Source organism: Lipotes vexillifer, unplaced genomic scaffold, assembly GCF_000442215.2.
Source record: "Lipotes vexillifer unplaced genomic scaffold, Lipotes_vexillifer_v1.1 scaffold848, whole genome shotgun sequence".
Classification (NCBI taxonomy): domain Eukaryota; kingdom Metazoa; phylum Chordata; class Mammalia; order Artiodactyla; family Lipotidae; genus Lipotes; species Lipotes vexillifer.
In genome coordinates this window covers 877,880-905,569 of record NW_006790234.1, presented here as the reverse complement: position 1 = coordinate 905,569, position 27,690 = coordinate 877,880, and the positions used below count along the sequence as shown (strand labels likewise).

At 54.8% G+C, this 27,690-nt stretch overlaps 1 protein-coding gene across 1 annotated transcript; it reads right to left on the bottom strand.

Annotated features, from left to right (window-relative positions):
• On the bottom strand, positions 1-27,690 carry IMPA2 (inositol monophosphatase 2). Its single transcript, XM_007463284.1, has 8 exons — positions 27,595-27,690; positions 17,834-17,967; positions 11,613-11,717; positions 9,776-9,821; positions 7,933-8,041; positions 2,065-2,173; positions 1,321-1,472; positions 1-116 (listed from the first exon to the last, which is right to left on the bottom strand). The coding sequence occupies exons 1-8, from the start codon at positions 27,688-27,690 to the stop codon at positions 1-3; spliced, it is 867 nt and encodes a 288-aa protein (XP_007463346.1).

Here is a 27,690-nt window from a genome sequence, read left to right as displayed (position 1 = left end):
TCACCTCTCATCGTCCCGCCCGTAGTTAATCGTCTGTAGGGCCTGAGCTATGAGCACCGCCATTTCCCGTGTGCCTGCAGCAACCACCCTGCAAGACATGAGGTCTAGCGGCCCGCCTGTGGACAGAGGGACAGGGTGTCTGGGTTAGGGAAGGGGCGGCACGACCCCCATCAGCCCAGCACTCAGGCTGAGCCAGCCCAAAGGGCGGAGCCTCAGCCCCGCTCTGCCCCAACCTGGGTGCCATCCAGGACCGGCACCTCCTGAGGCTGCGCTGGGAGAAAGCGGCTTAAGGTACAGCGTTCCGGCCCGAGGCTCAAACAATGTTAGGTCAGGACAGGGGGCAGTTCTCAAACTCTGCGTTGCACGGGCCTCCAGGGACCCAGGAGGCCTTGGTGGGGGGGTGCTGGGGGTGGCCTTTCTGCTGGGCCCCTCGATGAGGCCGCTCTGTGCACCAGGTATCTGGGGCAGGATGAAGGCCCTCGACCTCCTGGAGGTGTGAACAGGCCTAAAGGCCTCGCTGGAGACCTCAGTGCACATGCGTGCGTGTGTGCATGTGTGTGCGTGTGTGTGTGTGTGTGTGTACGTGCACGCGTGGTCACATCCAGGACAGACATGTCTTTAACGGGGACGGGCCTGCCTGGCCTCGATGCCCAAGGCTGACCCCTCTTCACTTCACACCCTCCCAGAAGCTCAACTAGGCCGTCCCGAGGAGGAGCAAAAACGGAGCAATCATGGGATGAAGGGCCCACCGCCAGCGCCAGCAGTTAAACGGAGCCCAGTGTTTCCGCAACAGGCTCTGGATTAAAGCTGGGGGAGGATGGGCTCCATAGAGGACCCCAATGCCAGATGAGGCTCCATGGGCGTCCCTGGGACAGGGACGCTGCGGGACTCGTCCCCATGGGGTCGGTAACTGGGCACGGTGACTCTGAGGCAGAGGAACAGGTCACCTCTAGGATCCATCACCTAAATCTTCGTCATTGGATCAGGGAGCAGGCTGCCTGCTCTGTGGTCTCAGTGGACTGTGTGTGTGTGTGGGGGCGGGGGGGGGCGTTTTTGTTGTTGTTGCCGTCATCATTTAGCCTTATCGGGGGGTGCGGCGGGGAAGTGAGTGTTTAGAAAACACTCATAGCCACCCGTCCTGACCCTGGGTCTATTTTCACACCTGGAGGCAGGAATGGGGAGGGGCCTTCTGGCCTGGCCCACTGCCCTCCCTACATGTCCCTGTTAGCAGAGGAGGGGGCCTGCCTGTCTGGGGCATTGCGGGTCTGTCCTGGGGATGTACCCCTGGGGACAGAGGGCGGGCTGAGGGCCCGAGCTCACCTGACGTGTCCATCACGACGCCGCCTGCTTCCCTGATGATGACAGTGGCTGCAGCCAGGTCCCAACAGTGCAGGCCAAACTGGTAGTAGGCGTCGGCGGCGCCCGAGGCCAGGTGGCAGAGTGCCAAGGTAGAGCTGCCGATGACTCGGACCCTGGCGGAGATGGAGGAAGGGAAACACACTGAATGGCTCTGCTCCAGTGCCCGCCCCCTCCACCGCAGGCACCCCCAGGAGCTAAACAAGAGCCCAGGGCCTCTTCCCAAAAGCTCAATTCTGAGCCCTGGGCCCAGAGCCATGCCATCCAATAGAACTTTCTGTGGTGATGGACCACTCGGCGCCGCAAAGCCACCAGCCCAAGGCCGTGGCACTTGAAGTGTGGCTGGTGCAACTGAAGGACACAACCTTCATTCTGTGGACCTTCAACGACCTTAGATGTAAACCATCTGGGGTGGCCGCAGTCACAGCGCAGACCCGGGGGAGACTGGGCTGGGGGGGCATCACTGTCATCACGAAGGGCGCTGAGCTCTGGGTGCACACGGGGCTGAGATGGGCTCCCACAGGTCCCCTGCCACCTCACCCCCACGGGCTGCACGAGCTCCCGGCTGGGGACCGGGCTGGCTCGCGTGTCACTGCTCCTGCCCCGGGGAGCAGCCTGGGAGCTGTTCGTGGGGCCTGGGCATCCTGTGGGTCTTGAGGAGGGGGAGCATGCACCCATGGGTCCCAGTCCCGGGAGGGGAGCGCATACCCATGGGCCCCAGCACGGAGCAGCCTCTCCATGTTGCTCAGGAACAGCTTCAGTGTCGTGGGGTCTCGTCTGGGCCCGATTTCTGTCAGAACCAGGGCCTTGGAGAGATCTGTGTGGAGAGAATTTCTCCAAGTCAGAAACACCAAGGCTCAGTTCTCACCCAGCAGTCGGGTTTTTCCTTGAAGCGAACTGCAAACCCGCCTCCAGCGGGTTTGCTCCATTCAGTGTCATCCCTGGGTGGCTGATGCTGCAGAGGTTTTTGGCCTGGAAAAGGAAGGACGTGCTGACTAGAGTCGAAGCCACACTCTGACCATCTCACCTCCCAGGCCCCAGAAAGTCCCAGATGCAGGGGTCGGGGGGGCAGACCTCCCAGTTCTCTCTTTTCAGGGACACTTACCAGCAAGAACTCGGACGGGTCTGGTGGCTCATGAAACCAGCATCATTCAGTCACAAATAAAAACAAAGTGACTCCAACTGGGAATGCCCAATGTTTGGAGGAAAAAAAAATGCCTCATCAAATAAATCTGCCTTTAAAAACCTTTCTTGGGGGCTTCCCTGGTGGCGCAGTGGTTGAGAGTCCGCCTGCCGATGCAGGGGACACGGGTTCGTGCCCTGGTCCGGGAGGATCCCACGTGCCGCGGAGCGGCTGGGCCCGTGAGCCACGGCCGCTGAGCCTGCGCATCCGGAGGCTGTGCTCCGCAACGGGAGAGGCCACAACAGCGAGAGGCCCGCATACCACAAAAAAAAAACCAAAACAAAACAAAACAAAAAAACCTTTCTTGGGACTTCCCTGGTGGTGCAGTGGTTAAGCATCCACCTGCCAATGCAGGGAACATGGGTTCGATCCCCGGTCAGGGAACAAAGATTCCACATGCTGCAGGGCAACTAAGCCTGTGCACCAAAACTACTGAGCCTGTGCCCTGGAGTCCACGAGCCACAACTACTGAGCACGTGTGCCTAGAGCTCGTGTTCCGCAACAAGAGAAGCCACTGCAATGAGAAGCCCGGGCACCGCAAAGAAGAGTAGCCCCCGCTTGCCGCAACTAGAGAAAGCCCGCACAGGCAGCAATGGAGACCCAACGCAGCCAAAAATAAATTTTAAAAATAATAAGAAGAAAAGCTTTATCGCTAGCTGCCATGATGACAAAGATGGAAACGTCATCCCTGTGGAGGAAGTGACTGCTAAGCAACGTCTTTGGAAAGGGGTCCTCGGGAGTAAGCCCCCAGCATCGGGGGTAGACGCTGTGGCCATCAGACACAGGAAAGTGGCTGCAGGCGGGCCGAGCCTGACTCATTGTGGGGGTCATAGCACTGTCCCTCTTGGCCACACACACAATCACATCCAGATCTAGTGTCCTGTCTCGTCAGGCCTTGCCTTTCAGGCAGGATCAGCCACTCCCGTATGTTCAGTTAAGAGAACAAATTCCCTCCATGAAGTGGAGGAAAACCACGCCCATAGGTAACCTCACTCCCCGGGGCCCAATCCCGCCTGACTCCCATAAAGTCACCTCCCACCAGGGACAGACCACTGGGAGGAGACATTGAGTCTGTACCATTTCCCCTTTTCTCACACTGGAGGCTCTCATTTTATATTGTAAAGACTTTCTGAGACCTGGCACCACAGCTGGGCCAGCGACCAGCCCTGCCATGTGTCTGGTGGCGGCTCGGGCTCCACCCACACGAGGGGCACAGGGCGGCGGCTCCAGGATCTCCGGGGACAGGACCCAGTCTGTCCTCCAGAGCTCACCTCCCGACCCCACCCTCACTGGGCTGCAAGCTGAGAAGGCACCTTACCACGGAAAAAAGACTTGTTTTGAAGAAAAAGACCTCAACAGGGCCAGGCGCAGTGGGTGACCCGCAGGAGGTCGTGAGGCCCAGACCTTGACTCAAGCTTGTCTGGTGATGATGCCAAAGAAAGGGTTTCTTCCCATAGTTTTTCATCTGTGAGAAGACACCTCTGTGCCCAGTGTCCCCAGCCCCCCAGCTGCAGTGTATCCACTCTTCCTCATGCTTGCACAGTGGTGTTTTTAAATGAAACCCAGACAATTAAGAAGTCATCTGAACTCTGCCACCTGAGGCAAAATACTTTCTACTGTTTTCTTTTGCCCAGATAATGAAACAGAGGTAAAAATGACAATCCCCTCTACTTAATATTGTCTTATATTATGATTAATTCTGACTAGCTCTCCACAATTACTATGACTTACTATGACTTTTATTACCTTTCAAACTATTTTTATCATAATAGTTTAGCTCTTAATCAAATACTAATATATATATAATTTAAAATATTCTGTGACTTCATGGGTGTGTGGGGGGGGCACCGGGACCTATTGCTTAATGGGTTCAGAGTTTCTATTTGCAGCGATAAACAATTTGGAAATAGAGGAAATGGATGCACAAGATCGTGAATGTAATTAATGCCACTGAATTGTACACTTAAAAATGGTTAGAACAGCAATTATTATGTTACATATATTTTACCACTATAAGAAAAATCAAATAGATTTTGAAGCAGGCCATCTATGCATCCTCTTTCAATAAACAAATTTTAGGGTGAAAAAAATAGTCCGTGACTTCCAGCAGTTTGAAAACCCTTTTTCTGGTCGAGGATCAGAGCACTGTTGTCTTGAGAGAGATTTTACAACTTAGAGGTGAGAGAAGCAAGTCCTCTGTCTGCCCTGAAATACGTCCTCACAGGAAAGAGGTGACTGTGCCTTGAAGTGTGGGCATGAGCGCAGGTCGTGCAGCTCCCATGATGGCCTGGGACCAGCGCGTGTGACACACGTGCTTGGGCTTCCAGATCCTTGCAGACCGTGAGCTCCTCACACGAAAAGTAGTATTAGCTGTACTTCGCTGATAACCCCAGAACTAGACAGAAAGAAGGTTGGGGGCTGTGAGGGAGAGGCAGAGAGTGACCAACGGGAAGGGGTTACCCCGGAGCCACCCAAACACGGGGCGCCAGGAATGTAATGCCACTGAATTATTCACTTAACAACAGCTAATTTCATGTTAAGTGACCTTCACCTCAATACATTATGTTCAAAAACAAATAAGTAATTGGAAAAAAAAAAAGTATTGTTCAGAATCCTGGAGAAGACTGCCCTGGAAGCCTATGTAACCTCTTCCAAATCCCCTCTGACAAAAATACAGAGCAGCTGGGAGAGCAAAACACAAACCACAGACAAAAACCATCTACAAAAACCTACATCCACAAGGGCGTATCCAGGCCCCAGAGGGCAAGTGGGCGGGCAAACCCCTGACAGCTACTACGACCTCTTGTAACCGACCTTCCAGGGACTCTCAGGGCAGGACCCACTGAGCAGAAACGCATGGGAGTGAACCCCAAATTCACTGGACGGGAATCAGGGGCAAAGGAGGGAGACGATCCAGGTAACACTGTGGGAGGGGCAGAGCCAACCGTCCAAGGAAGAGGCCAACTTTGCAGGCACTTCACAAACACAGCAGAAGAGGGAGCCCTAGAGCCATGAGACGATGGAAAGTGTTCACCCCCCACCCCATCACACCACCGGCCTCCAGAGCTCTTTCAATTAGAAAGAATGTAAAAGAATGATGTTTGAATCCCATACACAATTATCATAAGAAAAAAGAGAATAGGGAGCAGAATAACATCTCTCCAGTCGATCAGAGATTTCCAGAAAGACCTGTCCACAAAACAGAAGTAGCTGCAAGAGAAAGAAACGGAGAATCCACAGAAGAACAACATCACTCAAAAGTAGAGGGGAGGGAACCTAGGAAAGAATTAGGAAAGGAAACAGTTCAGAAAAGAAGGTCAAGCTAAAGGAACGAGAATAAATAAACACAATAGATTATGCTTTACAAGACATGGAAGGTGAAAAGGAGGAAATTTTTAAAAATTAAAAAATCGGTGAAAAAGGTGGAAAAGATTTAAGAGAAAGTGACAGAGAGATACGTACTGAAATGCTGGCTAGAAAGTGCCATTATGTCTGGGGTTTGTAGCAAGGAGTTGTTTGGGGTGGTGGGGGCAGGCAGCTTGGAGGAAGCAGGGTTGGCCGCGGGGGAAGGGCAGAGGGGTGACATCAGGCCATGATGGGTCATGTGGGTTCACTGTACTTTTTCTGTCTCCTTTGTATGTGTTTGCAGTTCTGCAAGGTAGAATTTTGAGAAAAAGCTACCAAAGAAATTCTGGCCTCATCTAATCCTTTACCGCTCTGCAGTGTGGTCTTTGCTTTGTTTTTGTGAGTTGAAAACATTGCAGAAAGGAGCACAGGAAAGAGAAGGCAAGGAAAGCAGGGAGATGAGTGGTGGTTGTTTTAGCGACCGCTTCCTCCAGAAACGCATCCCAGAATCAATAGCTGGTTGATCTCATGAGAAGATTCAAATTCCTTCTCTGATAATGACTATCTTTTTGGGCACCAGCGCCAGGCTGTTCCTGAGTGCCCTGTGGGTAGGATTTAATTTGATCCTCACAGCTGTCATCAGCGTCACCTCCCGCCCACGTGAACACTGAGGTTCCAGGAGCAGAGCTGACAAGTCACATGTGGAAGGTGTCAGAATCAGGCTTTGAAGCCAGGTCTGTACGACACCTAAGGACCATGCTGCTGAGGAGAGCTTTCCGTCACCTCCTGTAGAAACCTCGTCACCTGGCAAATAGAAGACAACCAGGGCTGAAAACATCACCCTGGACTTTATGAGTCAGAATTTTTTAAAAATCCCAAGTGAGCTTTGGGACACGAGCACCGACGGACTTGGGGTTCCGTGTTGCAGAGGTGGGGGGGACAGCGTGTTTGAGCAAGGAGGCCCGTGGGCGGAGGGCCTGGGATGGGTGTGAGCGTGGGCACCGAGCCTCGAATCACAGCAAATGAATGTGGAGCAAAGTTCACCAGGACCTTTGACAACTCGCTCCCTCACCCCCGAGTTACACAACTGGCTGGCAGGCCAACTCCTGGCAGGCGCAGCTGTAATCAACACTGCTGTCTACGTGGCCAAACCAAACAGTCCCCGGGCAGGAGCCTGGGCTGGGCGGTGGCAAAGGCCGGTCTGTGGTCCTGCCGGAGCCCTCCCTCTGGAGCTCCTGCAACGTTACTTCCTGCCCACCTCCCCCCGCAACACTCGTGAGGCCTGGGCCTCTTGCCTGACCTCTTGCCTCGCCCGTCCTTCATGGGGTGATCATCTCCCTGGCAGATCCATGGCTCACAGTCACCCCGGCCAGGGATCCAGATAGCACTGCTCTTACCGGACCTCAGCGGACCTGACCTGGGCTGGAAGGCCCATCTCCTCACTGGCTGCAGGCAGCTCTGGGGCAGGGACACTCCTGACCCCTCTCACCACCTCTCAGGCCAACTAGGCACATACTGTCAACTCTGTATGTTACAGGCAGTCTGAGTGTAACAGCAGCCCTTTGTAAAAGCCACTGGTGTCCTTGGGTCCTGCTCCAGCAATGACAAGGGCAGGGAGCATCTGTGGTGCATACACCACGGCTCACGGACACGGCTCCCTTGCGGCCAACCGTGTTCTCACAGGGACTGAAGCCAACGGCAGTGGGTCCACATCCAGGGAGCCACAGCCCGCACCTGGGGAACCAGGTCACCAAGAGGGTCTGAGGGCCAGAGTATGCCTCTGACCCTGCCCTTGGCCTGGCCAGCTTGCCCAGGCCCACTGGGACCACGCAGGAACTAGTTGCTGGGTTCCTTCTCACACTAGGGATGAAAGGTGAGAGCAGAACAGAAAGGGCCCATTGAAGGCTCCCGGCCACATCCACATCCACACTGAGACACAGACTGGCTCGACGTCAGCCCACCAGGGGCGCACTGTCCCGAAGAGACTGGACCTCAGTGGGACATCCCCACCACTGCCTCGCGGAATGCGTGACACGAGCAGGGCCCACCTGTCTCCCCGGAGACGCGCAGTCGCTGGCCGTTGCAGAAGGCGCCCCGGCCCCTCCGGCCTGTGTACAGCCGCTCCTCTGTGCAGTGGTAAATCACCCCGAACTCCAGCTGTGGGGTGGGCAGGACAGAAAAGAGATACAGGATGTGACACAGGGACCAAAGGCCATGCAGCTCTAGCTGTGACCACTAACACAAGGACCGTGGATGGAAATTAGCTTTCGAAAGGGAACTCAAAAAATCAGCATCTGGATCCAAACCTAGACCTGAACATGAAAGCAAATGTTCTTTTCTTAAATAACTATATTTAAAGATATATTTAAACAAATAAAACTATATTTAAAACTGACATCATAATCAAGCATTAGTAACTGAAAATCACTGAAAAAGCTTCCTTCTTCAAGAAGGCCTCTTTTGTTTTCTCTGGGAGGGGAAAAAAGGCTCTTGTGACTCTAATCAAACCCCACAAAAAACCCTCAAAATTGCTGACGTGTGAAGAATTCAGAATGCATCTGGAGATCCAAGAGCATCACAGAGCCCGGGGCGGCCCAGGAAGAGACGTGATCCACCGGAGGGGCTGATCCCTCCCTCACCACACACATCACCGGGCCCGCGGCCTCAGTCCCCACAAGCAAGTGCCGAGAGGAGGGGAGCTGGGAAAAGGCCTCCCTACACCCAGAGGCCATCTGCCTCTCCTCTCGGACTCCCTGCCGTCCTGGGCTAAGAATAGCACACGTGCCTGGCCTGTGGGGCTACCAACGGACAGAGAAAACGAGGAGAAGCCCCACAAACGCCCAAGGGAAGTCTGGGCGGGCAGGAGAAGGGCTCACTTCTGGGAAGACCCTCCAGTCAGCACACACCCAGATCCTGCGCCCCCTCCAGTCAGCACGTGACCGCCCCCCTTCTCAAGCCCAGGTCAGTCCTGGAACCGGCCGGCCTCTGAGACACTGCGGCAGGCAGCCAGGGCCTCCACGATGAGGCCAGAACACGTGTACCCAGCGCACACCCCGGACCGTCATAGGCCTCGGTCTGGCCAGTCAGAGATCCTGCCATCAGGATGAACAGCCCCCGGGCCCCGAGCTCCCCGCTTCACTTGCTCATCTCAATGACCACATTTAACAGAGAAACAAGTGAGTAACTGACTCCCTCACCAGATCTCAACATTAAGGCTCTTGCTTATCTTCACCTCAGAAATTAAGTTCTTTCTCACGGGTGTGACTCCTCTGCTGCCCCAGAATCTGCGCTAACCCTGAGGGTGCCCTGATGAGGGCTCCCTCCGCAAAGCCTGGCCCCCTGCCCTATTCAAGTGTAACTGCAGTAACTGCAACGAAGGTAAGGCTTTTCCTAAGTGTAATCGCTGAAACTGGATAATAAAGCTTAAGCCTGGATCCAGCCTTTTCTGCAGGTCCCAAGATATGGCCCAGTTCCGAGGGTATACGGGAACCACGCAACAGCCATGTTCTCACCCAACAGCTAGAGGAGAATGAAGAACTAATAGAACACTGGGATTAGAAATGTCCTCCAAAAATAGGAGTTTCTTTTGTGTGACTCGATCACATGCCCCAGGGGTCAGATGGAGACTAACTGGGAACATCCGTCCAGAATGTCCCCTCCACGTGGCATCGCTAAATGGCCACCGAGGGGGAGGGCTGGCTGGAGCCCCAAACCCACACACCCCAAACTGGTTTGCATTTGTTTACTTTCTTGGATTTGAAAACACATGCTTGCATTTACTCATCATGATGAAGGCTGAGGACAAGGAGAGGAAAACAGGTTGGAACCAAGAAGCAAGATGAATAGACAACACCCAAGGGGCTGCGTGGCCGGGCCCCACTCATCACGTACCTCCTGGTTCACAGCAAACCCAATGCTCACTGCCACTGTCGGGAACCTGCAGAGAAGACAGATGGTTTACACGGTGACACACACGGACGCATGCAAACTCAGGAGCCTCTGTATGGCTGGAGGTGCAGAGGACCCTTCTACAGCGTGGCCGGGTTTGTTTTGTCAAAAAGTACCTCCCACAATTTCACTGAGCGCTTCGAGGACAAGCAGGCCGAGCTGACATGTAGGACAGCGACCTTGACAGACAACACTGCTGGCCGTTGTCAGGACGGACGTGACTCAACAGTGACGACGGAGGACCCAGTGGAGAGTTGTTAATAATCAGCTTTCTGGTTCTCAGAGGCTGAAGGGATGGAGGGGCCTGGCTCCAGCGTCCATCGAGGGGCTGGGTCCAAGACAATCGCGTCCCTCCTGCCGTGACCCCTGGTGAGCCTCGCGCAGGACAGCAGGCGTGGCCACTGCGTGGAAGGCAGGCGGTGACCTCGCATCCTGCCTGCGGGTTTACAGGTTACGTCTCCAGAACGATTTCTCCTTTATGTGAGGATCATTAGGGCTTAACGAGCAGGAACAAGGAAGGGCTGCTTCTAACCCAGGAGACTCGGGACCCAGCCTTGCCCAGGCTGCGTCGTGATGTCCCCTGCCGTCTCCATGGGGAGGCTCTTGACACACCACGGCTGGGCCTGCCTGTGGTTCCCACCCTCAGAAGGCTTTTCCCACTTTCTCTAGTCCCAGTGCTGCTGGACATGAGCAGGACAGGTCCTGTCCGAGCTGCAGTGGCCAGAGGCCCCCAAATGCCTTTAGGCTTCAAGGGTCACCACAGCCCTGGACGGCCCTGGACTGTGTCTGGAGTCTAAGGGTCAGCCTCACAGCTTGTTTCTCAAATGACACTCTCGTCCAGGTTCTCTCTCTGGTCCTGGGGTGGACATGTGGCCTTTGTCCCTGGTAGGGCTTGGCCCGTTCTGTGCCTAGCACCCTCACACAGGTGACCAGTGGGACAGGAACAGGAGCCCCACTCGGAGATACACACCCGGAGGGGAGCCCTGTGGTCCCACAGGACTCCCCAGGGGTGTCACGCTCTAGTTAGAGTCTGATGACACTGTTGCTGTCACCAGATGGCTCTGTTCCACCGTCTCTAAAGGGCCACCTGTGATGCGCTGAATCACTTTCCACACTTACACATAAATGCTCCATTTGAGGACCCCACACCCCAGCCCCTCTCACTGTAAGGAAGGAAGAGGGCGGCTGGCTCACCTATGGGAGGGGGCCTCCCTGCAGGTCCCACTGGTGGGGGCTGCAGGTCCATAGGCCCCCCAACCGCCGATGGGGACCCAGGATGGGGCAGGAGCCCAGGCCAACCAGCTCTGGGGCTGCAAGAGTGTCCTCATGGGAGGCTTTGACAGCGCCCCCCACCCCGCCCCCCGTCAGCGCTTCTGGGGCTGGGCAGGTCACTGCCATCACATGCCTCTGACCTCCCGAAAACCTGCTGCTCTGGGCTGACATCTGTCCAGATTAGGCCGGCAGCCGGTGGCTCCTCAACCCCCCAGGCCACCATCCATACGCGTGCTCCCAAGGCTGCTGGACCAGACACCCTGTGTTATTTACAACCCTGCCCATCTCTCCAGGGGCCTCCTTAAGGGTCCTTCTTAATTCAACCCAACGTTTAAATGTGACAAATGCAATAGTTTTTAAACAAGTGAAGATCTCCTACATGCTCTGAACTTATCTCACAAATGGGAAACTTTATTTTAAAGTATAATGACTTGTAAGTTAGACCACAAACCCGCTAGAGGTTTGCTGACGTGCTGCTTCGGAAAAGCCAGGGTGTGCCTGCGCTCACCTGTGCACGAAGTTGCAGGTGCCATCAATGGGGTCGACGATCCAGGTGGGGCTGGGGGTAAGCACGCACTTGGCCCCAGCAGCTGCAGCCTCCTCCGCGATGAACCTGCAGTGGACAGAGCTCAGCCTGAGAAAAGGCCAGGAACTTGAGACTCAGCGCTTTGAGCCCCGGCCCCGGAGACCAGCCGGCAGGGTGAGGAGATCTCACCCGGCCTCTCCGGTCAAACAGGGGCAGTGTCCCGGAAAGACCTTCTGCATTTTGCCCTCTGCTAGTCTGTCACTTGGCGGGACCCAGACACACAAGGTGACACCTTCTGTTAAAGCACCAGGGGGTGCGGTGGGCCAGGCGGGGGTCCGAGGATGGATGTGGGAAGAGCTGCCGGCGAGCTGAGCTCTGCACTGACTTGACTCTGCAGGGATAAGGCCGAGAAGAGAGCCAGCCAGGGGCCTGAGGATGCTGGGGGGTTGGCCTGGGGTTGGGGGAACAGGCTGCATCACAGCTGACACCCCATCTGTACCCAGCCCAGCCTCCCAGAACCGCAGGTGGTGACATGGCATCCGTCCTGCATGCAGGAGACAGGAGCTGACTTTGCTCCTGGGAGGCCCCACCCACATTGGGCTCCCCTCTGGACCCCATCCTGCAGGAGTACGCAGGCCACGCATCCCGGGCCTCTGTCCCCACCCATCCTCTGTGTCGAGTCCTCTGAACACAAGCCCCCCCCCGCAAGGCCGTCCACGCCCTGTTGGGAACCTGAACTAGACGGCAACAAGGCAGAATCCACTTGGTCTGTCTCAGCAACGGGAGCTGCCAGGAGCCAGCCGCCTAGGCCGGAAACCAGGGATGGCTCCCCTACCCCTCCTTCTTGTCCCCCCGCACCATGCTGGCTCATGCTGGAGGGTCCCCCGAAGTGTCTGCATCCCTGCCTCCTGGGAGGAAAGAACAAACTCCACCTAAACCCCCAGGACGGCACCCGACACAGGTTTCTGACCATCCCCAACAGATCAGGTTCACCTGGTCCTGCCGAGGGCTTCCCACTAGGTCCTCACATGCTCATCTGTCCTAGAGGAAAAGGGGCCCTGACCACAGCACACCTCTACCAAGAAGGAAAAACGAGTGAAAAACAAGAAATGCTTGGTGTCCTACTGCTGGCGTTTTGCACACCCCAGTTGTAGTCGTCGGGAAGCTCTTTTTAAATAGAATTTAAAAGTTAGAGTTGGGGACTTTCCTGGTGGCACAGTGGTTAAGAATCCGCCTGCCAATGCAGGGGACACGGGTTCGAGCCCTGGCCCAGGAAGATCTCACGTGCCGCGGAGCAACTAGGCCCGCGTGCCACAACTACTGGATCCCGCGCGCCTAGTGCCCGTGCTCCGCAACAAGAGAAGCCGCTGTAACAACGAAGAGTAGCCCCGGCTCGCTGCAACTAGAGAAAGCCCACACACAGCAACGAAGACCCAACGCAGCCAAAAATAAATAAAAGAAATAAAAATTAAAAAAAAAAAGAGTTGGAAAAAAAAAAAAGTTAGAGTTGGCACCTTAGTCTCACTAGTCACACGGGTCAGAGGCCACCACACTGGACGTGCAGAAAGAACACCTCTGTCACCACAGGAAGCTCTCCGGGCTGGCATGTCACGGTCCTAACACTGTGAAGGTGCCCTTCATTCTGGTGTCACTTCAACTGACACAGTGCCGTCACCTGCACCGTCACTCAGCTGGTCCCCCTCAACTCCGGCAGCATTTCTGTCCCAAATATTATGAAACTCACACTCTATGTGCAGAGTCATCCAGACACAGACAAATCACCCGAAGCTCGTCCGGGTACACGATGAGGCTACATCATCATTTTCAGGTTGCTGTTTCCAGCCCGCCCACCGCTGTCTCTGGAAAAACCCACCTGCGAGCAAGCAAAGCACCAGACTGGGGGCAGGGGCGAGGAACCTGGAAAATTCGTGTGAGTAGAGAAAGCCTACAGCTGCCCCCCAGGAGCTTACAGCCCAGAGGGCAGACCAGATGCATCCGGGAAGCTCCTGGCTTTTGTCCCTCCTCCTGCTGGGCAGCCTCCCTGCCATCCTCCCCTCTGGGAATTTGGATCATTCGGATAATGTGACCCAGGTAGGCGGGTCTAGATGAACATGGTTGTGGTGACCATCAAGTCAGAGGAGGCTGGACGGGGTGCGGCCAGGCAGGGTGACTCCCTGACCGCTAACCCCAGCAGAAACAAGGGGACCATCCTATGCCGCATTAGCTCTGAGGTTTTCTGAGCCAAAGATGTAAGGTATTAAATCCGTCTTCAGTGCTTTCTGCAGCTACGTGATTTTCCTGCAAGTCTGTGATTATGTTCTTAGAGAAAGGGGGCCATACCCGAAACACACACACATGAGGACAAAGTCCCAGGCTTGAACTGGGCACAAGGTCCAGGAAGCAGTGAGAATATGTCACTAAGGTCGAGAATAGAAATGACTCACAACAAAGATGATCCCAGGAACCTGGGAGGAATGTGGAATCTTCTTCCTTTTCTAACCTGATTTTAAGTGAGAAGCTGGTACCTACTAGGGGGGTTGGCAGGAGTCGCTGGGGTCCTGGAGGAGGAGGAGGGGCCGACGGCTCAGACAGCTGGATCACAGCCTGTGGCTGGCCGTCAGTCCATCAGCAAATGTGTGTACGCGGTCTCTGGGCTCCCGGAGCAGCCCCCATGATGCATCTGCAGACACAGCTTTTGTCCTGTGGGGCATTTCTTGGAGCAGCCACTCCAAGGCCTGGCCTTTCTGGGCGTCGACTGTTCAGGCCGAGGGCACCTTCCTCTTGACCGCAAGCCCAGGTGGGGGGAGCACTGGTCACCTCCCCACTAGCCTCGTGCCCGTGGGTGGCCCTGGGGTCAGGGCCTCAGACGTGTTCACTCTTCTAAGGCACCAGAATACCTCCCCAGCCTGTGGACCCTGATTTTCTCCGTGTGGGAAGGTAATTCCTGCAGAGGCCGGGGTACACGGACTCAGATTGCGTGTGAAAGAGTAACAGACACCTCAACAAGAGCGCTGGACCGTCCACGAAAAACCCACAGTGTAAACAGAAACAACACACGTGACTGAGCATGGGGCCATTTCATAGGCCTATTGAATGTACAGAGGAAATGAGCACCAGGGACAAGGTTCAGAGCTTAGAAACAAGTTAGACGAATACATTTTGCTTTATTACTTCTTCCTAAGAGTCATAACAAACCCTCCTTATGATTTTGATGGCCAGGAGCACCCAGGCCTTCTCTTTGGCCAGTCTGTTGACTCTGTGACAAGGTCAGGGTCACCTTCAGTCCACTAGGGAGCCAGCTAACGTCCTCAGCCTCATCGCTCAGGCTTCGGCCCAGGCTCTGCTGCCTGAGGACACAGTGTGAAATGCAGCAGGGAGACAATGCAGGCAGGCATTCAGGTGTTGGTGGCCAGGAACGCCTTCTCCCCGAGTGCACGCACCCCACAGGGTACAGGGGCCGGTCAGCACGACAGTGCAGCCACGTCCCACCAGGGGCCCAGCCCAGGCAGAGGCGAGAGAGCACCAGCTGTCCTCCTCCCCCAGCCTGTGCCTCCCAGACAAGGGAACGGGAACAGGCTCAGTGATGCTACTGCATGTCTTCAAAGTCGCCCCACTTGAATCTCACTTGGGAGCACAGCTGGAACAGGTTTCGGCACCCACAGAGGTGGCCTGGACGCAGACTGAGCTCATGCCGTTGGCACCAACACAGTGCTTCAGGAACGCGGCCCTGACCTGATTCCTTGTGTCACCTCCTCCGCTCTCGGCAGTGTCAGTGCTGGGTGACACCATGGTCAGATTCCCATCCCTGGGGGTGGAGCAACTGCCCAGCCGAGGGCAGAAGCAAGCGCAGTTTCTGTCCACACCCATCTTCCAGGCTTTGGATTTCACCAGTGAGTAAAATAAAATAGCAAAACTAGGGAGCCCAGAGTCAGGTTGTTTCTTATTTTATCAAAGTCAAAACAGCTGCATTCTATCTATTTTTTATTTATTTATTTATTTTTTGGCTGTGTTTGGTCTTTGTTGATGCGCACAGGCTTTCTCTAGTTGTGGCGAGCGGGGGCTACTCTTCGTTGCGGTGTGTGGGCTTCTCATTGCGGTAGCTTCTCTTGTTGTGGAGCATGGGCTCTAGGGTGCACAGGCTTCAGTAGTTATGGCACACAGGCTCAGTAGTTGTGGCGCACGGGCTTAGTTGCTCTGCGGCATGTGGGATCTTCCCAGACCAAGGATTGAACCCGTGTCCCCTGCGTTGCAGGCGGATTCTTTAACCACTGCACCACCAGGGAAGTCCCATGCAATCTATCTTTAATACTATTTTGTGAAAGACTAAAAATGAGGAAGAGCATAAGTTCAGACTTCTTAAGAAAGGGTGACAGCCTTATACCAACTTGTTGTTTAAGGGATATATTTAAATACTCTGAATGCAGAAAAATAACAATATACTATTTTATCTTATAATATGCATGCAATTTTTTCCCTCATCACAAGTTTCTCAATTTGTCTCTGATCTAAAATACAATTAAATGTCCCCAAATTCTGGTACTTTCTTTTAAATCTTAATCATTGGGGAAAAAACAAACCTGACTTAGGTATGCTGAAAAATGATTTCACCTATCTGAATTTTCTAGGCAACAGAGCAGAGATAGCATCCTGGCTTTGCTCTCAGGGCCAAGAGGGGAGAGGGAGCAGAGCCAGGCTGACAGGGGCAGCCAGTCCCTGCCTCGCAGCCTGCAGCTTGGGGACCGCTGCCTCTTGTTAGGGGTTGGGGGGTACCTGCACTGCCCAGGGCTTTGTCAGGTGGGCTGGCAGGCACGGTTGGAGAGGCTCCAGGGGGCCTGACACCCACCCGGGGTGGGGACTGCTGCTCTGGGCGGACCCAGACAGTCTTCCTAAGGGGCTTCGGAGCCTGAGGCCCCCCGTGTGACACACTGTCTTCTGTCCTGTGATACTTGTCAAGGAGTGTGTAAATTCACACTGTGCAAACAGACACCAGGCCCCATATCGACACAACAGTGCATCCAAAGCACCAGCAACCGGCCAGCACTTTCAGGATTCGGTCTGTCAGAGTGATCTGACTGCAAAGCGCCAGGAGGCCTGGGACCACCACCACGCAGACCCCTGCAGTGACCAGAGCCTTTACCTGGACCCTGGACCCCAGGGCTCCACAGTCCAGCTGCCTCACTGCTGTTGGAGCCACCAGACAATACAGGGACAGAAAGAGCTCCTGAGCCAGAACCAGTGGTGGTTCCTGAGCCGTCACCTCTCAGGGAATCCAACTGCCTTGAACACGGCGGGGCCAGGGGCACTGACCCTGCCAGCCAGCCCCGCCCACCCTGCCCTGGGTCTGCAGCCACGTCTGCGTGGACCTGTGTGGCTCAAACCCATGCTGTTCAAAGGTCAGCTGTGATTCTTTGGATGCTGCCATTTAATTTAGATTTTTGAAAGTTAAGAAATAATAAACAGTGCAGAGCCTGTAACCATTATAATAGATGCTAGGGTCCTGACTTTATGCCAAACAAGGAAAAAGGGAGAGACGCTGAAACACAGGGCTGCCATCAACATGCCTACACACACACACGCACACATATACACACACATGACCCCCCAGGTGATGCGGGTTAGAAGGAAGAAGCGGGGAGACGGTACGGCCTGTCCCCTACCCCCCAGTCAGTCGCAGGGCATCACGTGGCAGGAGGGAGCCCCTCACTGGTCCACACGGACATGGGGCCGGACAGACATGTCGTCTACACCTGGGAATCCAGCGATTGGGCTCCAGGGTGAGCAGCTCCCTAAGGAAGGAAAGGGACACTTGTGCCCAAGGAGCCCCCTCCCCGAGCTCAGAGCGTCTGCCTCTGGGGCTCTGGGCCCCCTTGGAACTAGACACACAGCGCTGGGCAAATGCTGGCCTTTTCAAGGGAAGATTAATTGTTGTATCGGATTCTCCACACAGTGACCCAAAAGGTCAGGGACACCTGCTCTGGAGGGGGGTGGCCCTGAGGGCTTGGTGTGGGCGTGGCAGGAGGGGCGGGCGGCCCTGGGGACGGCCACATGCGGGGATGCGTCCTGGGAAAGTCCGCGTGGCCCTGGGCTGACAGGGCACAGCAGAGGGGACTCCCCGCCAGGATCCACGGCGGGGCGGAGAGTGGGGGGACACGCGGCCGGGGGCGGGTCACAGCAAGTAGTCAGCGAGGCCCCAGCGCACCCACCTGTGGGAGGGAAAGCGCTGCTGCAGCTCCTGCAGGATCAGAGCCTCCACCACGTGATCTGTTTCTGTCACCAGGTCCGCGGCCGACGTTTTTGTTGAGACGCGTTTTTCCTCAGAAAGGGCTTTCCTGATGATCTGCAATGAAAGTCGGGAGGTGGGTGATGCTGGCCAGCACCCCCTGCGCTGGGGATGGTCCTGCACCAGAGCTGGGCCCCCTCCCCCACCGCGGACGGCCAGACAGATGGACCGGTGGCGCCCGGCTCTCTGTGGGGCTCCTGGGAACCTTCACTGCCGCCTACTCTTCTCGCGAGAAAGGCGGTCATGGGTGGAACAGTCTTTCTTTGGAGGAAAGAAACGCGGTTCTAAGGACGTGAAGCTTCAGCCACGGAGCCCCACGGAGCCGCCCGGGCTTGAACTTGGGAGATTTCAGTGTAGGAACCGCTTCTCCTCATTCACTTTACCCGTCACACGAACGTGCCCCCGGATCGGGAGCCCAAACGGTCCAGCTGAAACCAAACCCGGGAAAGTGAAAACGCACGCAGAGAACTGGAAGGCAGGCCCTGGCCTCACGCCCCGGGGGCTGGGTGCATCAGGTCACAGGACCGAGTGGTTTGGTCTCCCAGGAGCTGCCAGCGCTTCGCCTACACCCGGGACAGAGGGCTGAGCGCCAGGGCCTCCCCGGGGGCCCACACAGGAAGTCGTTGAGGGTATTAATCAGGAAACAGCCCCACTGCAGCTAGGGCCTATCCTGTCACCTCTGCCCGAGTCACAGCTCGAGTCCCCAACCACGGTGACATCAGGACCCTTAAGCGACCTCTGACCTCTCCTCCAAGACCCGCTGCACCCAGGGTCCCTCACCTCCTTCCATGGACACCCTCGCTCAGCCGCCACCTGACATCCACACCGCCAACCCCGTGATACTCTTCAACCTTAGGTGGGTGTATCCCATGCCCTGTACACACACATCGTGTACACACATGCTATGTACATACATGCCTTGTACACATGCCCTGTACCCACATGCCGTGTACACAATGCCCTGTATCCACTTGCCGTGTACACACATGCCCTGTACCCACCTGCCCTGTACCCAGATGCCGTGTACACACATGCCCTGTACACACATGCCCTGTACCCACCTGCCCTGTACCCACATGCCCTGTACCCACACACCATGTACACACATACCCTGTACCCATATCCCATGTACCCACATGCCGTGTATACACCTGCCCTGTACCCACATGCCATGTACACACATGCCCTGTACCCACATCCCATGTACCCACATGCCGTGTACACACATGCCCTGTACACACACGCCGTGTAATTACATGCTCTGTACCCACATGCCATGTATGCACATGCCGCGTACACACATGCCCTGTACCCACCTGCCATGTACACATATGCCCTGTACCCACATCCCATGTACTCACATGCCGTGTACACACATGCCCGGTACACATACCCTGTACCCACATCCCATGTACCCATTCACTGGAGAGGAGGAGGCCAGGAAGACGCCTCCAGCAAGCCTGCAGATAGGGGTGCTCACGCAGGATTTCACAGAATAAGCAGGAACCCCTAGACAGGGGCGGTCCTCATCCCAGCACTAAGCCCAGACAGTTGTTTGGTTTTCCGAGTTTGGTTGCAAAGATAACAGATTGGTTGTAATGTTTTCTAACAGAAAACCCGGCTTGCTCTCTGCTCCCTGCTGCCCACCTGGTGTCTAGGGTCGTGCCCGGCACACAGCCGAGGCGCATTATACCTCAGACTGCTTAAACAGACTCAGCACCGTGTTTTCCAACCAGACCTCACGCGCTTGTGGAACACTGACCCCTTGATCTGTCTTGTTTCGCCTCTTGTTACCCTCGAAGCCCATCACCCTCTGGCTTCCATCCTGTCCTGCCTCCCGGGCCCCCCCTGCCCCCGCACGTCCACTCCCTGCAGTGCAGCCAGAAGGGCTCGCTAAGCCCGGGCCCGCATAAAGCACCCAATGGCCCCGTCTCCCCGAGGATAAAGTTACCCCCGACGTAGCTCACAGTGGCCTCCGTGGGCTGGCCTGGAGCAGAGACAACTGGACCCGAGTAGCCGGCCCTCTTCCTTCTAGGAACAAAGCCCAAGGTTAGCAGGGCACCAAGCCACATGGCAGCCCGCATCTCAGCTTCCTGTGCAGGCAGGTGTGGCCCTGGGACCAAGGTCAGCCCCCAGGACGCGAGGGGAAGCGATGAGTGTGATTCCCGAGTCACGTCCTCAAAGGGCCATTGTTGGCATGGCACTTCCTCCTGCCCTTCCACTCCCTCCGCTGTGACTTGGGCGTGGTTGCCGGGGTCAGATCAGCGGGGTCAGAGCAGTGGCGGGAAGGGACGGGCCCCTGGGTGACTTGGGAAGCAGAGCCTGCCTCCCAGACTCTAACTGGACTTGGGAGGGGCGGGGAGAAAGGACCCCCTGCCTCTGTCCCCGACTCTAAAGGAGCCAGCCCATCGGCCCACCTCTGCGCCCCCGCATACCCTGCCCCTCCTGCTGCACCAAACCGTCACTCACCCTCCCACCCCCTTCCCACTGTACGCCAGATTCCTCTGGCCCCAGCACTCCTCCTTTGTGACTGAGATGTCACCTCCCTGCAGAGCCGGCGCTCACCCTGCAAGTTCGCTCCTGGCTCCCAGGTTAGGACCCTCGTCTGCCCTGTGTCTGAACCCACCCGCCAGGCGGGCTCTGCAGCCTGACACATGGTGAGGTCTCAGAGAACACCTGCTGGGTGCACACGGGGTCAGGTAACTAAGTCGGGAAAAAGCTCGGCAAGTGCTCTCATGAAGCCTCATCTGAGCGTCCTGGCCTCTCCATCCTCTGGATCCAACGGAGAGGAGACATGCCCAGGGGCAGTGGGGGCGTCCTGATGTCATCTGGGCTCCTTCCCAGGGGAGCCAGGCCCCCAGCCACAGATCATGCAAAGGACGGAAATTACGGATCCAGGAGGAGGATGCTAGAGCGTGTCCTTTTATAAGGATTTCTTTTCCGTTTCTATTAGTGTTTATTATGGCTGTGTGATGATCCTTTCCTTGTGGGCCTGTGTCCCTCAGCGCAGGGCAGGCCACACCCGCATTCCCAGCCACCTGCAGTGCTGCCGTGGCCAGCCCTCTTCACCGGCTGCTGCTCCTTCGGGCCTTGGACGCCTGGGAGGGACCTGCAGACCATTCCCGACTCCTCCCTCTCATCTGGTTGTACTCCCAGATATTTAGATCCCATTTCTGAATTATCATCCCAGACTACACTGCCCTTCAGATGAGCCAGCCATCCTGGCCCCAGACACTCTCCCGTCCACTCCTCTGAAGGCCCATCCGTCCATCTGAGGGGGCCGAGGCCTCAAAACACTTAATGCCTTATGACAAAACCCCCCAAACCTACCACATACACAATGTACAAATCTCAGTACTAGGTTAAGAAAAGTTCAATTCAGACAATTTCCTACACTGAGAGGAAAGGTGGGGATAGTGTCTTGTTTTTTTTTTTTTTTTTTTTTTTTTTGCTGTATGCGGGCCTCTCACTGTTGTGGCCTCTCCCGTTGCGGAGCACAGGCTCCGGAAGCGCAGGCTCAGCGGCCATGGCTCACGAGCCTAGCCGCTCCGCGGCATGTGGGATCTTCCCAGACCGGGGCACGAACCCGTGTCCCCTGCATCGGCAGGCGGACTCTCAACCACTGCGCCACCAGGGAAACCCAGTGTCTTGTTTTTAAACAAATCATTATGAGACTCAATCAGCCCTGCCTTTTAACCATAGTCGCATCCTCAGGGGAAAGGCCTGTGGGGTTCCGGGTGAGTTACCTGCTAAAACCCTTTACCACAACTGTTTTCTCTCAGTCTTGGGATTTTAAACATTCTCACTTTGCCAGCAATAAGTTAGTGTGGCTGTTTTTTAATTAATGTTTTCAGCTACTCACTAACCAAGCCTGCACTTCATAGACCTCCTGGCCTGGATCTCTCCCTCAAAATAACATTCTGTTAATGTTTAATATATAAAATATGAGACTTAAGTCACTGAAGCCTGAATTTCAAACTCCATCAGCTCCAGCGTCTGAGGTGTCATTCAGAGACACGTCCAAATGCCTCTTTCTTGTCTGTGAACCATCTCGGTTGTATGCTACTGTCCCCAAGTCGACCATACGATTATCACCCATCCCTATGGAGCAACGTGTGTGAGCTCGGGGACCCATGGAACGCACACTGAGAACTCTGCGGAAGTGGGGTTTCAACAGGCAACATCTTTCCTCTGCAGATGTGGGCCTGGCGGTACTGCCACGTTTCAGGTTCCAGACTTATGAATGTGATGTGATGGTTAATCTTATGTGTCAACTTGACTGGGCCGTGGGGTACCCAAATACTGCGTTGAATGTTATTCTGGGTGTTTCTGCAAGGACGTTTTTGGATGAGACGAACATATTAATCAGTAAAGAAGATTGCCCTTTGGAATGTGGGTGGGCCTGGCCCCATCAGCTGAAGACCAGAACAGACAGAAAACACAAACCCTTCTCTGCGTGAGAGAGAGCTCTCCATAGACTGTCCCTGGACCCTCAGCCCATGTGTGCCAGTGGGGCTGCTGCTCCAACTGCCAGTTGCTATCTCACAAGTTCCATCTTGGCTGAGGCTTCAAATGTGGGTGAAAGGGTTACAAATGTCAACATGGTTGACCCCACTCTGCAGAAGCTTGGGGCGTGGGTGCAGGTGGGGCTGACAAGGCCAGGACTGACAGTGGAGATGGTGAGGTCACCAGCTGCCCCCTCCATCCTCAGCCACGACAGCAGGGGGACCTCCACCTCCACGTCCCGCCAGGTTGTGATCTCCCAGAGGAAATGCCGGTAGCTCGACATGGGATCCGCCTACGGAAAGCCCAGGGCAGACAAGCCTGCTTGTCCCCATCCCGGGCAGGACCCGGCCTGAGACACCAGCCCAGGCTGACTGATGGCTCCCAAACTGGCGCCTCCACCCTCAGCCGCTCACGTGAACTCTCCACCCAAAGGCCCCCACGTAGGGATCCACCGGCATTTCAAGGTCAACAGCTCACAGCTCGTGGAACACAGGACCTGACCTCCACCTCCAAACCTGCTCCCCCTACAGTTCCTGCAAATTCACTGGACAGTTCTTCAGACCCGAACCCTGCAGGCACCCCTGGCTCCTCTCACACCCGCTTCCGATCTGGCAGCAAACCTGGCAGCTCTGCCTTCGAAATACATCTGTTTACCAGCTTCTTCACCACCCCCAGTCAGATCCACCCTCATCCCTCACTCGGAATATTCTAATCACTTCCATGGAGATCTGGTTCTGCCCCACCCCCTGTGGCGTTGCAGCCTCACCCCCGCCCCAGCAGCAGCCAGGGTGTTCTCCCCGTCACCCTGCAGGGCTCCACATGGGACTCTACCCCCAACCTCAATCACACTCAGAGTAAGGTTAAAGTCCTTTCCAGAGTTACTCAAATAGTTGTTGTGTGAATGAATACATTTCTAACCTGTTTTAGCACCACCATTTTAAAAAGAGGCCAGTAAACACATAAAAAGGCACTTAAGTTCATTAGTCATACAGGACATGCAAATTAAAACCACCGTAAAACACCACCTCAAACCGGTCACAAGTGCTAAAATGGAAAGACAGACAATACCAAGTGTCGTCTTTGAGATGAGGCAACAGGAACCCTCACCTCCTGCTGGGGAATCGTGAATCCCTGCATCTGCCTTGGAAAACCACCTGGCAGAATTTCATACATGATGCCACAGCAATTTCACTCCTACTGTTAATCTAACCTCAGCAGAAATGCATATGGAGGTAACCAAAAGACACATGCGAGAGTGCTGGATGAGCAACATTATTCCTAATAATTCCAAACTGGACATTACCCAGAGTTTCTTCAAGAGTTGAATGAATAAACCGTCATATAGTCATGTAACAAAATACTACATACAGCAGTGTTTCTCAAAGGGCCATCCCCAGCCGGACAGCATCAGCTGGGGTTTTGGTGGAAGTGCTCATTCTCGGCCCCACTCCAGACCCGGTGAGTAGGAACCCTGTGGCGGACGCAGCCTGCTGTGGAGGCCCTCCAGGTGCTTCTGATGCACATGAAGGTGTGAGGACCACGTGTTCCCAGCAGCGAGACCGATGAGTGTCTATACCAAGGAGATCATCAAAAATTCTGTTGGGAAGTCAGAAGATGGCTGTTGGTAGGTGTGTAGAAAACTAAGCCAAAAAAAAATTTTTTTTTAACCTTAAGGAAAACACAAGTTGCATAAGAAAGAAAAGAATATGTAATACAACCATGCTACCCAGCTTGACCATATGCTACATGTGGTCATAGCACGTGAGCACAGGCACCAATGGAACCAACAGGTAACACAGCCACAGGACATAACAGTGTCTAATGTGGATGACGCAAAAAAAAGAGCTACTATTTAGAAAACGGGTGTAACTATCAGAAAACTGAAAACAGTGAGTTCTGGGGAAAAGGATGAGGATGACATGGACAGGACACTGCTGGTTCCACGACAGTCCCTTTAGCAGTATTTCACTTTTTAAACTCCCTGTGTGAATAACTGATAAAAAATAAAATCACAAATCAAGACAACACCTGTGGGGACTTCCCTGGTGGTGCAGTGGTTAAGAGTACACCTGCTAATGCAGGGGACACGGGTTCAAGCCCTGGTCTGGGAAGATCCCACATGCTGCGGAGCAACTAAGCCCGTGCGCCACAACTACTGAGCCTGTGCTCTAAAGACCACAAGCCACAAACTACTCAGCTCCTGTGCCACAACTACTGAGCCCACGTACTGCAACTACTGAAGCCCGTGCACCTAGAGCTTGTGCTCCCCAACAAGAGAAGCCATCGCAATAAGAAGCCCACTCACCACAAGGAAGAGTAGCCCATGCTGGCCGCAACTAGGGAGAAAGCCCATGAACAGCAATGAAGACCCAATGCAGCCACACACAAAAAAAACAAAAACAGAAACAAACAAACAAACAAAAACACCTGTGGCAATGCAAGCCAGACAAATAGGGATGTTGGGTCAGAGCCCCCGCTGTGCCCCTCTGCTCTGGACAGTTGGAGGTGGACATAGGGCATCCCCTCAGAGCATACTGGAAAATTCTTCCCTGTCTGACAACTAATATGTAAAATGAAACTGACAGGATTCTCAAATTTGATGGCAATCCTAAACATTTATATGACCCTACCAATAACAAGTTTGAAGCCTAATTAAACTTTTGTAAACCACAGTAATGAATTTCAATGAGCCATCCTACAGGAAAGCCTGAACTTACCTTTCTAGTCTCTCCATAGAAAGTACTACAAAATCGTTGTCATTCAAAGACGTAAAGAGTATAAAGCCAAAAATGGGAAAAGAGTATTACAGAAGATTGAGAAGCAGTTAAAAAATTATTCTTATGTATTTTGTTATATTTGTTAGCATCTTAAAATTTATGCTGTTGTGATCTTTCTTATTCTAAATAAACTTTTATATCTAGTTTTGAATTTGTAATTTTGTATATTTTTTCTTAAAGAGGGCCTGTAAATTGTCTAAACTTCAGGTTCAAGAAAACCTGGATCTATCCCTGCAGGACAACTTAAAAAGCATAGTTTTCTAAGATACTTTTGCTCACACATCACATAAAAGATGATAAATACCCATTTCGATGAATATCACTCTGTGTACTCGTGGTGGTGATGGTGTGGAGCTGACGTCACCCCCTTCCCCAAAGCCCAACAGCCAGGGAGGGGCTTCTGCAGTGGTACTGGTGGTTGGGACTGGAAGGGATGCTTCTCAGGGGCACCACAGGGATGGGTGGTGGAGAGACAAGGAAGGAGGGGTCTGGGAGGCCTCTCAGGATGCGGCAGAGGGGAGGTGGCAGCAAATTGTCCAGGGCTGCCCTGACCCGAACCAATGTCTGAAACATGGATGGCAGACACTGTCTCCTGGGAGGGAGGGCACTCCCTCTGAATGTAGAGAACCCAGACTCAGTGGAGCACACAGAGCTGTCTCGGGAGTAGCAGACTTAATAAAACAGCAGAACGTGAGAGGGCGGGCACGTTGGGCCACAAGGCCACAGAACCTGTACCAAATGTGCCTCTGGCTAAGGAGGACTCCCAAGAATCACCACTAACCACCCTTCATGACTCTTGGGGCTTTCTGGCTACAGGCCAGGTTTTCTCCAATCAGCACCTTGTTACTGTCAGAACATTACTAAGACAGTCTGTCCCTCTTTACACGGGTTAGGATGACCCTGTGTGGCTTCTGTTCCTCCCAGCCACAGACAATTGGGCCACTCTCCCTGCCACTGCCTGGCAGGCAGGAAGCATCAGCATAATGCCCAGGAGGGAGCCCAGCGTGCTGGGCCCCCTGATCAGACTCCCAATGGCAGAATCCTTATTGCATCCTTCCCCCACTGTCAAAAAAAGCTTTTTCTGTTGTTCTTGGCAAGTTACAAAAGCAGAAGCTATCTCTTAAATAAGTTAAAGTTCCCAGGACCCTTAGAAAGGTGCCTGCTATATTGCAAGTTCTGTGTAAGCATTTGTAAATTTCTTTAAAAAAATGGGGGTGGTGGTTCAAAAACCCTTCTGTTTCCTCAAGGATCTAAATTTGAAAAACCACAGAAACCCGTAACAACTCACCAGGGTTTACACAGTGGTGTCTGAATTCTAAACTGGCTTCTTCTCAAAGCTCAAAGAAGAAAAGTTGTATGGTGGAACCTAAAAGTTACCGAATATCCTGAGGACGCTCACTCTGGAGAGGAAGTGAGGGTCTCGGAAGCGGGGAGGTCACGCGCACCCCTCACAGAGTGGACCAGCTTTCCAGGAAGAACGTTTGCCCTGAAGCCATGAGCTCCATCAATGCAGCAGGTAAGGTTGGGGTCCTCCTTTTCCCCAAGGATCAAGTCTCACAGAGGGAGGGTCCACTAGTGTTGAAAGTTAACTTTTAGGGGACCAAGGGACTGCACTGTGACTGTGCACCTTAAGGACTCACTTCAAATGCAGGACTGGCGACAGCCTGACTTTAGCCCGTGGGGCACTTTCGGACCGAAAAGGAACTGCCGCTGGGAACAGAAAATCCGTCTGCGGGCAGGGCTCCTCCTCTGTCCACCCTCCCGCTCCGCTCGCAGGAACGCAGCCGAGCGCCTTAACGCGCGAGCAGGGAGCGTGCGGTCCCTGCGCCCTGCCTCCCCCCGCGCCCCCCATTCGCCGCCGCACGTGGCCTGCGGAACCCCAGGCGTGAAGCACCGAGGAAATGGGGAAACAAAACACACAGGAAAGTGCGAAGAGAGGGGCTGCCCTCTGAAGGTTTCTTCAGCTCCGCTCCTTGACCGTCACCCTTCCGGTGCGGGTAGCAGTTCCTCCAAACGCAGAGTGGAACCCTCTAGACTCCGGATGCGCGAGGACAGACTGTCCGCCCGACCTCCACGCGTAGGGGTTCTAACCCGGGGCAACCGCACCGTGTCCCGCCCACTGGGTCAAATCCGAGGCAGTCCGCGCGCCCTGACCCGCCCGCTCCCGCCAGGCCGCCCTGCGCCCCGAGCCCGGCCCGCGCCTCCGGGCCGCGGGATCCAGGGCGACAGTCCCGGCGCAGGCGTGGCAGGTGCACAGGTGTGCGGTAGGCTGCGCGGAGCCCCTCCGCGGCTCGCGCCCCCAGGTCCCGGTCCGGCCCTCTGGGTCTCCGTCCGCCCACGCCCTGCGTCCGCTCTGCCCCAAGTCCGAGTGCGCCTGCCGTGCGCCCGGGGCCGCGCTCACCTGTCCAGCCCGCAGCGCCAGCTGCGCCGCTGCCTCGAAGCACTCCTCCCACGGGCCCCCGGCCTGCGCCGCCCCGTCCTCGCTGCTCGGCTTCAT

Excerpts from the sequence above, each read along its gene's own strand:
- IMPA2 (XM_007463284.1), bottom strand. The coding sequence starts at position 27,690 with ATGAAGCCGAGCAGCGAGGACGGGGCGGCGCAGGCCGGGGGCCCGTGG. Across the intron at positions 8,042-9,775 it reads GGTTTGCTGTGAACCAGGAG|CTGGAGTTCGGGGTGATTTA; the intron begins GTACGTGATGAG and ends CCCACCCCACAG. Across the intron at positions 117-1,320 it reads CGTCGTGATGGACACGTCAG|GCGGGCCGCTAGACCTCATG; the intron begins GTGAGCTCGGGC and ends CTCTGTCCACAG.